At 37.7% G+C, this 14,588-nt stretch overlaps 2 protein-coding genes across 14 annotated transcripts in view; one reads left to right on the plus strand and one right to left on the minus strand.

Moving 5' to 3' along the window:
* Positions 1–14,588, plus strand: part of YAE1 (YAE1 maturation factor of ABCE1) — a 25,790-nt gene continuing 11,202 nt past the window's right edge. For 2 of the 12 annotated variants that reach the window (XR_006018505.1, XM_042042990.1), the window contains exons 1-5: positions 2–93; positions 939–1,244; positions 2,871–2,992; positions 3,454–3,721; positions 9,919–9,956. Coding sequence is in view for 11 of the 12 variants with exons in the window: in XM_042042990.1 (XP_041898924.1) it covers positions 1,128–1,244; positions 2,871–2,992; positions 3,454–3,721; positions 9,919–9,956 (545 nt within the window). In the remaining variant the exon portion in view is untranslated. Of the gene's footprint in view, positions 94–938; positions 1,245–2,870; positions 2,993–3,453; positions 7,482–9,918; positions 14,362–14,588 lie in introns of those variants that run through there. The other 10 variants (XM_042042988.1, XM_042042993.1, XM_042042996.1 and 7 more) reach the window with 10 other exon arrangements.
* Positions 6,020–14,588, minus strand: part of LOC121671394 (mediator of RNA polymerase II transcription subunit 1-like) — a 26,319-nt gene continuing 17,750 nt past the window's right edge. For both annotated transcript variants that reach the window (XM_042042985.1, XM_042042986.1), the window contains 11 exons: positions 13,943–14,014; positions 13,775–13,849; positions 12,537–12,607; positions 12,134–12,199; positions 11,621–11,729; positions 10,795–10,919; positions 10,309–10,421; positions 8,424–8,619; positions 8,019–8,114; positions 7,473–7,581; positions 6,020–6,416 (listed from right to left, as the gene is read on the minus strand). In XM_042042985.1, coding sequence (XP_041898919.1) covers positions 6,146–6,416; positions 7,473–7,581; positions 8,019–8,114; positions 8,424–8,619; positions 10,309–10,421; positions 10,795–10,919; positions 11,621–11,729; positions 12,134–12,199; positions 12,537–12,607; positions 13,775–13,849; positions 13,943–14,014 — 1,303 coding nt within the window. In that variant the 3' untranslated portion in view covers positions 6,020–6,145. The remainder of the gene's footprint in view (positions 6,417–7,472; positions 7,582–8,018; positions 8,115–8,423; positions 8,620–10,308; positions 10,422–10,794; positions 10,920–11,620; positions 11,730–12,133; positions 12,200–12,536; positions 12,608–13,774; positions 13,850–13,942; positions 14,015–14,588) is intronic.

Consider the following 14,588-nt stretch of genomic DNA (forward strand, 5'->3'; position numbering starts at 1 on the left):
CCCCAAGTGCTTCCGCCGGCAGCGGCGTCTGTTTGCCCTCAGTGAAGATGGCCGAGCGCAGTGTGGAGAGGGCGCGGTGTGCCGGTGGCTGCGGTGAAGATCAGTGTTCGGGGCCGGGCTGGCGGCGGGGCTGTGCGAGCAGCGCGGAAAGGCGAGGCGAACGGAGGCTGCGACCGTTGCCGGGCGGGGGAGAGGGAAGGCTCCTTCTGGGGGACTGGGCACGTGCGCGGCCGTGAAATGGCGGGTCGGGGCCTGGCCGCTGCCTGCGGCCCGGGCCGGCTGTGGGGCCGGGGGATGTCCCGCTTGCCCGCCGCAGGTTGCAGGACCCCAGCCGGTTGCGTCTTAGCACCCTGGGTTCCCTGAGAGCCGCCAGTGCCTTCGCAAGGAACAGTGTCTGTGGGTTCTAACAGTTCACAGTGATGTAAACGAATTAGTTGTAAGATGCTTCTCAGAGTTTTCGTCGTAGGAAAAGATTAAATAATCCGAAAATTTCTCCTTTCCACTGCACCAGCGCTTGTAATACTTTATTCAAATTACAATGGACTGTTTCTGTTGTATAAGATTCTTAAGTATTTGGCACAACCAGAAAATTGGAAGTCAAAGGTGAAAGTACTTTCCAGTAGTTAACTCTGCAGGTGTTAACCTGTGTGTAGTAAATTGTGTATATACAAATATACAAAATTGTGTGTGTACATATAACCTGTGTGTATAACTTAGGGCACCGCATGGAGGCTGTGTGGGACTATTTGTCAGCTGCTGTTGGAATCAAGTCATAAAGTTGTTTCTGTCAGCTGTCCTTACAAGCAGTATTCAGAAGCGCTGCGTTGGCATCCATATGTGTGTCAGTGCCATAAGATGGGAAAGAGCTATCATAAATTGCCCTAATATATCTCAGAAGTTACTGTAAGAATGATGATCTGACTGCCTTTTCTTGACAGATGCACCCCAATGGCGAACAGCACCGAGTTCCCATGTACAGCTTGAATAATCAGCTCCATATCTGGCTTCTCTTCAGAACTCATGGTTTTTTGCCAATACTTCTAATCTTGACGCTTCACCAGAGAAGAGTTTGAGAGTTTCTCAGTGTTTTTTTACCACGTGAACAGGGGCCATAGGCCACTGCTATTATGTCCTGGGTACAAGTTGCAGTCAGCCAATCCAGTGAGGATATATTTGATGAAGATGCAGATGAGATGTATCTATTAAAGAAGGAATGGAACAACACCATGAAAAAGAGATTGAAGGTATTTCTATAAAAATGATTTAATACTCTTTTTAGCCATTTTAGATTTACTGACACATAGCTTGATATACATGTGAATGATTTATAGGGAAAAGTAAAAGTAGCTGCTTAAAAGTTATTGTGGTGTACTTTCTTCTGAATATCAGGAAAATGTGGCAGAAATTTACATAAACGTTTCTTAGTAGTCACCAGAGCAAACTACTGTTTTACCAAAAGACATTGGCTCCTTCTGCACAACCATGTGCATTTATAAAAGGTAGTGCTGAGTTGTGATGCAAATTACTTGCTATGTACTTGTAGGTGTACCCCTAGTAAATGTAGGGCAACAGAGCTGAACACTGCTAATAAAGAAATGGGAGCTGTTTGGGGTTTTGAATAGAGTTAATAGTCAGATTATAAGATGTGTGACTGAATGTGCAACCACAGCTGGGCGTTGTGGTCTGTGTAGGTCTTTGGTTGGTTTATTCTCCTAGTGAAAAATATATTTTATGAAAGCTGCTTTCCACAGCCTTTGCCTCTCTGCAGTTCTACAGGGAACAAAACAAGTTCATAAACAGGTTAGTTTGACAGATACCATGTCAGAATGGGGCCAGTAGGGCTTGTCTGCTCACAGTTGAGCAGCTTTTGGCTGAAGAACGTGAATGGAAACTGATGTGTAGGCAGTTGACGAGGAAGGGTATTACAGCAGACCTGGTGTAGTTTCCTTCATCTGAGTTTCGTGAAAGGACTGGTTTTCTTAAGGAACTGTTTAGTGGTCTTACACAAATCCCTCTGATATTTATGAGTAGATACTGCAAAATTATGAAGTGTTATTGAAGTTAGAGTTGTATATTGGGCAAAATAAATATTTGTGTTCCAGACTATTTCTAGCAAGGCCACCCTGAGCAAATAGGAGTTTTCACTTTCACAACTTGAAATTTTGATGTGAAAAAAGTTAAGAATTATTCTGCGTAATCTTTTAATGTGGTTATAATATAAAGAAAGTAATTTGCATTACAATCATTAGCTGTTTCTTAAAGAAAGCAGCCCCAATGTTAAGTGTATTTATATGTGACTCAGTCAATCACAGTCTCTTTTTCTGGTATAACTCTTAAATGGAGTGAGGTCCAGCAAATAAAGGAGGAATACTCAGCAGTTAGTTTTGTGAAAATAAAAAGATTCCATGTAGATGGATTACAGATAGGAGAGTACCTCTCCTAAAGGGGAAGCTTGGAAGCCTGCATATCTTTTTAGATAGAAATAAGAAGTCTATATGTGATATTCCTAAATCCATTTCTCACAAAGGAGTTGGTAATCATTAAAGGAAATACGTTTTCCTGCGTATTTGTCTTACTTTTTTGATCTTTCTAAAAGTAGTTTCCCTATTTTCTGACTTTCTGGGGATCCGTTTGGGAAAAGTAAAAAACTGCATCTTACAGGTCAGTAAATCATAATACACTGCAGCAAGCATGTTTTGGTTTGGCAGTGGGGGTGTAGCTGTGAAGGATGTTCAGATATAGAAGCTGTAACTTAAGAGATTGAGTACTTGTGATACTTGTTTAAACTTCTTTTTTTATTGTTGTTATGCATTTGTCATAGGTCCACTTTGTCATCTTGTGAACAACCTGTTTCACTGCTCTTGTTACAGGAAGGCTATAGGGATGGAATTGAGGCCGGGAAAGAACTTGCACTCCAGACAGGCTTTAATCAAGGTTACAGACATGGTGCCGAGCTGATGATTACATGTGGCCAGTTCAAAGGAACCCTGAAGTAAGTTACAAACTCCTTAGGGTTAAGTGTATGTGGAGGGTGTGTAACAAGGGAACATGCATGAAGTTTTTTGTTTGTTTTAATTAAAAAAACAACCAACCAAAAAACCCCAAAAACTACCAAAAAAAACCCCACAAATCCCCCCCCCCCCATTGTAAAACTGTACAAAGTGAGCAACCTGAGAATTCCCAGATCTTGAAAACAGGGAATGTCTATGTGGGTGTAGAAGTTAAAAAAAAATCTCTTTCAGTTGCTCTTCCAAAATTGTCTGAATCTACATCTTTAAGCTTAGTATTTAGTTCCACTGCCTGAATTTTCCATAAAACGTGAATGATACATAAATGATTCATATGTTTCATATGATTCATATGATTCATAGGTACCTTGTCACATTGCTATCTACCTCCACCAACTGGAGATGTAGATGCATATAATCACTTTTGTTGTTGTTCACTTTTCAGTGCTCTCTTATCCTGGTGTCATTTTAATGGACATGATTCTGCTTTAAGTACGATAAATAATCTTCTTGATGTGGTTGGAAAGTATGAAGATGATGTGCTTAAGTATCTGAATTCTACTGAAGAACAGCCACATCTTGGACACATTTTAGACTCTGTTCAGGACATGGACCTTAATCACACAGCTGGGACAGAGTACAAGGAAGTTAAAGATGGAAAACACGAAGACTGTGGCAGCTCCAGTGAAAACATTTGTAGGAATAATGGTGAGGTGGGTTCCTTGCAGTCTGAGTGCAGGAAGGCAAACGTCTGCACAGATCCTGAAAAGTCAACCCTTGCTTGGGTTAAAAGGCAGACTATTTGGTTAGTAGAACAACTGGGTTTATCACTGGATATAGTCTATCATGTCCAGCAACTGGAACATTAGTTTTTCTGTCTCAGAGTGCTTAAAACTATCACAGCTGGTTTTGATTCTTAGTTTGTGGGTCATGTACAGGCTGATGCATCACTTTTCTTTTAGGAAAATCTGATTTTGATGCTTTACAGGAGAAGTAATTTTTGTAAATCTTCACCATGATTTTGGCTCATGGCAAAACCCCTCACTTTCAGTCTTTAAGGTAACATTCACAGAAAGGGGCAATGACCAAAGCTCTACAAAGAGTTACTAAACATGTTTCTGTTTTGTGTCAGGAGCTCCCATTCCACCCTCATTTTTTTCTTGGCAGCAGTTTGGAAATGAAGTGGGTCCCTCTAAATTGGTCCCATCTAATATCTAAAGAATAAATGCTCAGTGCTATGCAAATGGTCAGTGTTTTTGCAGAATAAGCTGCTGTTGATGATATGCTGTGTGTAAAATAGAACATGATTTGCTCCTGATTCCTAGAGTGCTGTGACTAGTCACCTTTTGTCAGATTCTTCATCTTATCTTTTGTAACCATGATACAATGCACTTTCACTGTTAAAAGCTAATTTTTGCCTCCTTATATAGTACTATTTGTCAATTTTGCTGAAAACACATAATTTTCCTCAAATGCAGAATTGCTGACAATTCCATTGGTTTACTTTTAGACATCTACTCTTACCATGTCAGACCACACTAGACATGTTTCCAGTCTAATGAACATCCTTGTGTTATTTTTGTACTTACTTTGGCAGTCCTTCTAGCCTGAATTCTTTCCCACATTCCAATAATGTTTTTCTCAAACTCTTCAAGTAAACCAAGCTTATTCACCACCTCTTAGAAACACATCAGCCACACATGCCTATTTCTGATTACTTTGTATTTCTGTGCCAATATTCTATATTTGACTTGTTTTCTTGTAGCTTCCCTTAACTGTAGCTGTAAATTGCTCTGTTCACAAAGTTTGTTCTTTGTGAGTGCCTCTGTTTTACATTAATTAAACTGATTTATAGTAAGTTAGCAGTTTACTTCTTTGAAGTTTCTCATAACTCCTTTATATTGGAGACAAAGGGAGTCTAGACATAGTAAGATTTTGAACAGTCAACTATAATTTAAAAAAAAAAAATCACAAAACCTTTCCATAATTTGAGGCCAGAAAAAATCTAAGGCAAAAATTCCTTGTTTTTCAGAGCCTGAGTTTACCACATTCTTACTAAAGACTGTTGTCCTGTCAGAGTTGGCAGACTGTAAGTTTGGTTTCCTTTCAGTAGCATTTCTGCTTTAGGAGTAAGCAGTCTTGCAGTTCAGAGTCTTGCATTGAACATATTTATGAAATAGTGGACAAAGAGGGGTGTCTGCATTTATTGTGTATATACAAAAGTCTGTATTTTCTCTGTATGCTGGTAGAATATGGGGCAGACAGTGTTGGAAGTAATTTAACTTTCCTAACTAATTTTTAATTAGTTGTTTTAACTAATTGTAAGCAGCGCCCACTTTTAGCCAGCACTAGTTAAGTTTCTTCACAGACTACTTTGATTATTAAATCACTGAAACCTTAAGTTTGTTAAAATTAAGCCTGACAATCTTCACTAAACAAAGCCAAAGGGATTTGAAGGTTGGGCATGTGGGATCTTAAATTTATGGCCATTCAAGGATGCTGGAGTAACCAGAAGATATAGAGGAGATTAAGGCCTGGAAAGTTGGAGACTCTCTGTTTGAGAAAAAGATAAAAAAAGGAATAAAGGATGTGGACCAGATTAGCATGAAGAGAAAGAAGTCAATAACGAAAAGGAGATCGAACACTAATTAATGAAGAGAATTATGTAACTTAAAACCAATGAACATGAATGTCTTTGTTTGCAAAAACTGCATAAATAAGTTAAAAAGTTCTGTATCGGGGTCAGCATTGAGGCTGGAACTTTGTCAGCCACACACATCTCTTGAACAAAGTGATGTGTGTGGCTGACAAAGTAATGGCTTATCTTCTAACAATAAAAAGACAGTGTTAGAGGGAATCTTATTTGCCCCGATGATTTTGGAGGTTTTCAGTAACAAGACAAAATAAAGGTTAATAGAATACTGTTAGACTTTCCAGATTAGGATGTTTAAAAATGCAGATTCAAGTGAATTACTTTTCCATATTTAAAAGTCTGCAAAGAGGAGACACCATTCATAAATTACTAAGTAGACTTTATTTTTGCTTATAAAACCATCAGGTTTTTTGTCTATCATATCAGCTTCTATACTAACTATGGAATTGTCTTCCTCCACAAAGTTTCGGTGCATAGTGAGGGGTTACTTTTTTTCCCTGTTATCACCCAGAGCTTCCAGTTTGGCTGTAGAGAGATTTTCTTTTGTGCTGTCTGTATTATTTGGCTTATCTGTCACTACCCAGTCTTGCTGACCAGCCCCAGAAAGGCTTTCTTTGAGACTGTTAGAATCTGTAGTTTGCTCCAGTTGTGGTTCAGGTTGTTGTTCCATGTCCATGTCTTGTGTTTCACTGTCAGCTTTCACCTTGGCAGCGTTCCTGAAAACAGCTCTCATGACAACTGGGACTGACATGCAACTGAAGAAAGAAATGACACATTAGTCACTACTACAGACTTTACCCGTTCTTTAAAGTACTTCTGTTTTTCAAACTGTGGCTGACACCTGAATGAAAACCAGCATTACCTCTTTATGTTTTTGTCTGGTACAGCCTCGTGTTACATTGTAACCACAGTATAAACTACATGTGCTGTACCAGAAACATACATTGATACACTGAAATGTAGTGCTGAATCTTTGAACTTGGGTGTGCAAAGAAGCTTTGACTGAAAGTGTGGGAGGGTCTGGTCAAAAAAAAATAGTCATAAGGGTGCTTCTAGTGAAAACCAAAACTAAGAATATTGAAATATATTCTTTCTTGTTGAGTTTTATAATTGTAACCTTCATGTTTTGTACAGGTACAGATCATATCTTTTCTAAAACACTATCTGTACTGGAGGAGTTTTTTTCCCACTCTTAACCTGGTTCCAAAAATAGTACCTACTTTGAAATCAGGTTCAAAATCCAAGCTACGTTGATTTTGTTGTCCTCAAACAGCTAATAGTTGTATAATAGCTTATACCAAACCAAATAGTGCTCTCAGACTATGCTCTGAATCAGTTTGTCTAGCCTATGTTCATGTATTGCAACAACTTGCTCTCTTGGAATTTGTTCAGAAAACAAGCCAGAGACAGTTTTGGAGACATGCCATATACACCTCACTTTCTGAAGAGAAGCACTGATTACTATTAGGTAGATGTGTAAAAAAAGACCTTTCCATGCTATTCTAAGTTATGCTAGACATGAGACTGTCATCAGCTAGAGTCTTCAGAAAAACATCTTTTTCTAAAAGGTAAAACTCTTCATTCAGTAGTCTTTCCCTGCTTCCACATGCTCTTCATCACTATTAATGTTTAAAATTTTTGAAAGACATACTTAATACACTGAAGTAACTTATTCCCACTATTGTATTACAGCATTTTACTAGGGTGAAGTTTTCCAGTTGCCGAGTTTACGGCATTATGAATGCACGTGATATTTCCATTAAATGGACATCTGATGTTTATTCCAACTGTTACAAAATAAAACTACTTACCGTTTCACAGCTCTTGCTATGAAGTCATCACTAGAATTTAGAGTTGGATCTTGAGGATTTAAATGAAGGTGACATTGGACTTCTCTAGAGGTTATAACATCAATTACCACTAAGAAGGAACGGAACAGAAAAATGTTTGTTTTGAAATACTTACAAACACTGAAAACCATCCTTTCATTTTAATGCTTGAAGAGATGTAAAACTGAAGTCAGTGGAAAGAGGTTTGCAGCAATATATTTGCATGACTTGGTTTTTCTTAATATACTTAAATCAGAAATTGTAACTATTTCTATTTATTAATTAAATGCAGGGCAAGACAAAACAGGACTTGAATATTTGCATTTACTTTCTGTATTACTCTGCATACAGAACACATTTTAGTAAGTAGTTTATACACAATTGTTACTTCTGTGTTTTTCATGGGCTGCATGCTGTTGAGTGGCCCGTAGAATGTTTGTAACTGAGAAGCATAGTGGAAGAGCCTAGATAGAACCAAGTCCCTTGTCAGCTCAGTAAAGAGGACAGTAGCAATTGTTCCAGACATACCACAGGCTAAATTCTCTTTCACAGGATGAAGGAAAAAGACAGAAAAGCTGCTGTTCTTGTGTGGTACCACTTCAAAGTAAAGCAGTTCGGAATCATCTAGAAATAAAATTACTGTTTAGTGATATCCACCATTGAAGTTGGACTCTGGCTGAATTACATGCCAGAATTTTTTAAATACTGATACGACAGTCTAATTATTCATTGCTTTGACAACTTAGTTTATGCTTATAGAAATGCCAAGCCTAGGAGATGCTAAAAAAAAATTCAATACAGTGTTAAGAATCTTTTATGATACTCCACAAGTAATGACAGTTTTGGCAAGGGAGCAATAAAATCTGTTAACACCCAACTTAGAAACTAGTTTGTCCCTAATACTTTGCCATCACTTCCAACCACACAATTTACCTTCATTTATATGCTTCTCAGAGACACAGCTGCTAATAAGAGTGTTATATGCCACTTGATGTCGAAGAATCTCTATTACGTCAGGCACGCACTTTGGATGATTAAATGGGATTTTACTGACCAAGGTTCCTGCTAAATCAGATTTTTCTGAGCCCTTGTTTATGAAGTAACAGTGCTTTGGGCAATCTGGAAGAGACTAAGCAACAAATTTGGTGATATTTCAAGGACTGAAAACAGGAAAGTAAAGATTGATGTTATCAGGTAATTGTACAGTCTGACAACAAAAATAATTTTGAAAGATACATTTCTAGCATGTCCATCATATCTCTGCATTTCTAGTAGAAACATAATCCTTAGAGGAAGCTAAATGAGATCCACTCTCCCTCCCAAATGCATCCAAATTAGGCAAATATACCCAGAGCCACATGGTCAGGAGTTCAAGTATCACCAATTCTTCCAAATACTTTTAAGAGCCCTACAGGCTATAGAAATGTTAGTGACCAAGATAATAATATCATAGTAATGCTGCTTGACAGTTGCACAGACAGGATAGCAGTTTTGCCAGAAATCCCTTCTGGACATCAGATCACTACTACTTTCTTTGGAGAGGTATGTTTGGCTAGAGTATCTCCTGATGATTCACTTGAAGAGGAGGAGAAAATAGTAAGAAAAAGTTATCACCTGTCCATGGTGACAGTGAATCTGTGACAAAATTAGAAGTGCACTATTGTGTTATCTACTTCAGGATGCCAAATGGGAACTGTCCCCTTAAGAACAGGGCAGGGCAGTTAATTAGGAGGGTCTACATTAACAAAAGCTGGATAGCTTTTTCTTGCGTGTTCATGGACCAAAAGGATTTTCCCTACATTCATTTCAAGGTTAGAATGCATTTAGTAATTCTAGAAGTAAAATCTTTAAACTCAGAAGTAAAACCTTTTCCCACCAACTACAAATATTTTAGGGAATTGTTGAAAAATTACAGAGCCTTTCATGTGCATCTAATAGAACTGACAGTTTAATTCCATTTTACAGAAGAGCTTTGCCAAACATTATTTTAGCATGGTCTTAATTTACTACTACCTTCTGTACCACCACCTCAAGGACCAAGAACTAAGCAGGCAATGGGCTCTACAAACACTGATAGTAGAACAGAAAAAAGTGCCCTCTTCTTTTGCTGCCATGAATTGCAAAATTAATGTTTCCTACCAAAAACAAGTAGATCTTTGAAGCTTGTCTTGTAGTTGTCCTGTGCATAAGTCTGGCAGAAAGCATCTTAGCTACAATTTTATATTCTAAAACTTTACATCTAATGCAGGCTAAGTAACTGTATTTCAATAATGTGGTTATTTAAAGGAAAGCCTTCTTCAGTTAAACAACCTTGTCTCTAGATAGCAATTGGCATCACTGTTGTAACACTTTTTTTCTGGCCAGTCCCTTTGAAAGGCGTCAATAATCTCAGTGTTACCTAATTAAGAAATCTCTTTTGTTAAAACAGTGTGACATGCAGCATGATGAAGATCTTCAAAAATCTAGGTAAGTACCTTCTTGGGACTTGCTCCTCACACCACTCATTAAGTTTCCTTCTTTTTGAGGCATTAATGGTAAAGTTCTGAGCAGTTTTTGGAAGAGTAAATATTTGTGTTACATACAGACCAATTAGTATGACTTCAGCAGCCAAGCACACAGTGTTTCATTAATGAGGATGAGAAGCTCACTTACTTGAAAGGATCTAATAGTGCTTCGTAAATTGAACTATTTCCTAAAGAGCACTTAAATATTGTTGGGATTCTGGGAAACCTACATTGCTTGCTTATGGGGAAATGGTAATTCAGTATATATATCTTGCGCAACAGCATGGTGTGTGTCAAATGCACGCTATACTTACCACAAGGAAACAAGATTTATTTGTAGACAAGTCTTCACTGCATTTTTCTTTAAGAGTAGACTGAACAATTAGCTCATACAGTGGAGCTAGTTTCAAGCCAGAAATCTGAATTCCTGAAACCAGGTCATTATTTTTATTAGCACATTTTTATTAGCAATTTGGTTATGACAGTAGGTTATGAAAGCTACTATTAAAATCAAACCCAGTGTTTCGAAAAGACAAAAATACTGATTTTCTTTCTTATTCCCCTTTTTTGCTATTGGGAATTTGAGGTAGAGTGTTTAACTTTGCCTGTAATTGTCATATCTTCTTAGAACTTTTGTTTTGCACTGGTTGTTAAATGTTACACTTGGACTGATAGAACAGAATTATGTTCTGCCCAGAAACAACTTTTTCCTCTTGCAACATTAACACTGGGAAGTAAAAAGCAAATAAGCAATGCATAATCACACAAGTACTTAGTCTTAAAAAACAATTAGAACATGCCTGTGAGCCTCTGTATCTCTTCAATACTGGATAAGGACATTGGAACAGGCTTATGAAACTTCAGAACAAAAAGAGCTGGCAAATCCATGCTGAGTTCATCAGTCAGTTGCAAAAAAGCAGGATTGCTAGGAAAAAAAATTGTCAGAATGAAACCTTTTTACAGAAATTGCCATAACAAGGACTCTTAGTGCAAGGACACTATCAGGTCCCTAGCAGTTTATTATGTTCCATACATTTTCTGACTTGAAAAATTTTTTGCTTTATAAATGCAACTTTAACAGTTTAAAACATGGTTAATGTGAAAACTGACAGAAAGGAAAAGTGAGACACAGAAACTGAGTGATGTTTTTTACAAATAATTCTAAAGTATTTTATTTTGGAAAGTTACTTCAGGCTTTCCCTCCAGACAGCACTGAGGTAGAGAGAGATGAGGTGTCAGTACCCATAGTAGGATGACAAACTATTTTGTGTATTTTAGGTGTATTATCTTTCAGTATATGCTTTCTTTACTGTGAATCTATGAAGGGCTTGTTTGTTGAATACTAGGAAGTTAAGTAATATTGTTCCAGTGGCTCTTTCTGGCTTCAAATCTATTAATAAATTCATAGTTCAATGCAACTGACACATTTAAATATGAACACAGTACCTTTGAAGTCCATTTGGGAAAACCATAAAAGCCAGAGATTATAGAGGGTGCAGCTATGGAGCATAAAGGCATAAATAAAACAAAGGTTCCTGTTTCAGCAGAGGCTAAATATGTTATGCTGAAGTTAGTGCCAGTGTTTTGTAAATTCATTTCTGTATTGACAAGTATCCAGAGCCTCACCTGTCCTCTCCAGCTCGAGGATCTACAATTAATGGAGAAAGAGGGAGTTTGTGGAGTGCATCTGTGCTTTCAATAGTTACAACTGTTTTTGTTCCACATACCTGGGAACCTGCGGGAGAATGAGAATGGCATTATTTTCCTTGTTTTAGTGTATATTAATCCATGCATGCAAAACATACAATGGTAAGGACTTGGAAGGTCAGGTCCAACTGACAGCCACAGTGGTGTGGGCAGTGAGGAGAAGCTTGCACTGACCACACCCAAAATGCCAAAGTTGCCCAAAGATTATAGCAACAATAGCTGAATCAACAACAAAGAAATGGAAAGTAGTTTCCTGATGGACATTAAAACTGTGCTAAAGTGCATCACATAAACTGTTCTACTAAACTAGAATTTTAAACTTTATTTCTGAGCTTTCATTCATTAACTTTGCTTAATGAAATGGGTACTATTGAAAAACTTTTCATGTTAGTTATTTCTGCTGAAATAGCAGAATAGCTGAAATAGCTTTACCGTGATTTAGTTCTGCTTCCAAAACTTGATAGGGAGAAATGTAAAATTCAATGTTCATTGGGGTGCCTGAGGAATAAAAAAAATAATGGTTACTACACAGGTCAATAGAGGAAATATGTTGAGTACCCTCACACAAAGGTGAAAAAACCAACACTGTAGATGGGCAGAGGGGATTCCTTGTAAGAGTACATCTCTACTTACAATACATGTTCAATATATGTTTTGTATGTCTGTATGTTATCTGAGAATACAGGCAGAGTAAGTCCCTACAGCAGGTTTTATTTATAGTAGAGGATCTTTCCTGTACACAAAGATCAACTCAGTAGTGTTTTTTGATTACAATTCTTTGAATTCAGAAAAGGGAAAAGAAAAAAAAAGGGAGAAAAAGAAAAAAAAAAATCACCTCCAGTTCTTGGCACCAGGTGTCCTACTTTTCCATTAAGTACTTCAGTAACTCTGTTTAGATCCTGTGTTCTAGTTCAAAACACATCTTAATTAGTGTTTCCTGCATTGCAGTGCTAGCTAGGCTAATGTAATTTGTAATTTTTATCCTTAATCAAAAGGAGACAATGCTTTCTTGGAAGTAAATTGTATGTCCAGTTTCCAAAACACCACAACTTCCACATGTGCATTACTCCTAGGACTTGGGTTTCCACTTTCCCTGTATCTGAGCTGTTTCATGTTGCATTTTGGTGTGCTATTTACCAGAAATTAAGGGGATCAAAAATATTAGAGTGGCAACTGGTTGTGCAAAGAATGAGGACGTAACCTGGATACACTAACTCGAACAGAACCAGTCTCTGACCTCAAATGTGTTCATAGCTGGTTACATACAGCCATACATTTACATAGCTGTGTACTAACTCTGCAGTGCATTAACTCACAGCATAGATGGGACATATAATCTATTTAACTTATAAATAATATTTACTGATATATCAGTGACCAGCCAGGATACAGCATATTAGCTCATAGTGTTATTATGCTTCATAAGGGAAAACTGCAAAAATAATCCAAGAGTGTGTTTCAAGTTACAGAAGGCCATACCTGCCAAGGTATGTGTATGTAACTTAACAGGCATAATATCAGAGAAGATATTTCAAAAATCCAGAAGGAAAGCACTACCCTCAACTCTGATTTTCTGAAAATAATGAAAATCCTTGTACAATTACCAGAAGGTTTAGCAAACTCTGTTCCCCATCTATCTGTAATCCTACTCTTTGAAAGGAGAAATGAGAAAAGGAAGGAGGAGAGCTGGCATCTACTACTCCTGATCTAAAACTTGAGGACAAAATGAGATACCTGAACAATAGAACCCCAAAAGTCTATTTTACTTCTGCCACAGGGAGATCTAAACATGACTGCTGACTTTCAGATGCACTGTTTGCTCCCAGTGGGTGGTCCTATGCACACACTCCCAAGCTCTCTAACCAACCAGTTTCCCAGGAAGTCCCTTAGATAAAGCACAGGAGGTCAGTAGATCGTCTCGTTTGGTATGTCTGGGGTTGACAAAGGCTTCAAGCTTCCCAGTGGGAGAAAACTTATTAGCCTTCCACATCCTGCTCTATAGTTAGATCCGGTTTTTAGTGAAATGAAGGGGTGTGGGTAGAGGTAAAGGGACAAAGACATAGATTATGTTACCTGTCTAGAAGAGACATTGAATAAAGGTCTTTTTCAAGGGCCTGCAAAGCAAGATATCCCTTAGCTTTCATTTTGCTGGGAGAGAGAAGAGACAATTTGTTATTTTTGTAAGTGAACAAAAGTTAGGCTATGGATTTCAAAAGTTTTTCAGTAAAAAATAACTGCAACCTGTTTCCTGGAATTCGATACATATTTGAAAGGTCTTCTAGAATCTTTCCAAAGGCATCATAGTTCTTCATCCTAGCAAAAAGAAATAATGACTATCACACTACTAAATGAGATGGAAAATAACTCTTTTATATGTAACTTGCTAGAAAAGACACCATTTCAGAGTGACAGACGCCCCCTCCTTATCAGATCAAGTAGCAGTACTGATTTTAAATTTTCTTAGAAGATACCAAAAAATGTGAACCTTTGGTTTTGTTTCAAGAAGCACTGTAATTATAGCTGAAATTGGCACTAAAGTAGGCACTACTGAAAGCAATAAATGTACATGAAACACAAATTTGACAGCTCATCAGCTGCAAAATGCTTTTCTGGATGTTCCAATAAAGCTAGTCATATAGTACTACTTCCCTAATACCATCCATATATACATTGCTCTTTTCATTAAAATATCAAAACTGTATTAATGCTGCACTTCACAGCACCATGTGAGAGAGACAGACCTTAAATACAACTGATAGATACATCAATTAAAAAAAAAAAAGAATGGTGGCTTGGTTTGTAAAGGAATGGTTCAGACTGCTCAAACCCCAGAATTCCTGTGGATTCTAACTTGCTGTGACAGCCTGGACCTCTGTTCAGACTAACC

This window comes from Corvus kubaryi, unplaced genomic scaffold (assembly GCF_017639235.1).
Source record: "Corvus kubaryi isolate FWS band 111438036 unplaced genomic scaffold, C.kubaryi_AGA036_p1.0 37398, whole genome shotgun sequence".
NCBI classification, from domain to species: domain Eukaryota; kingdom Metazoa; phylum Chordata; class Aves; order Passeriformes; family Corvidae; genus Corvus; species Corvus kubaryi.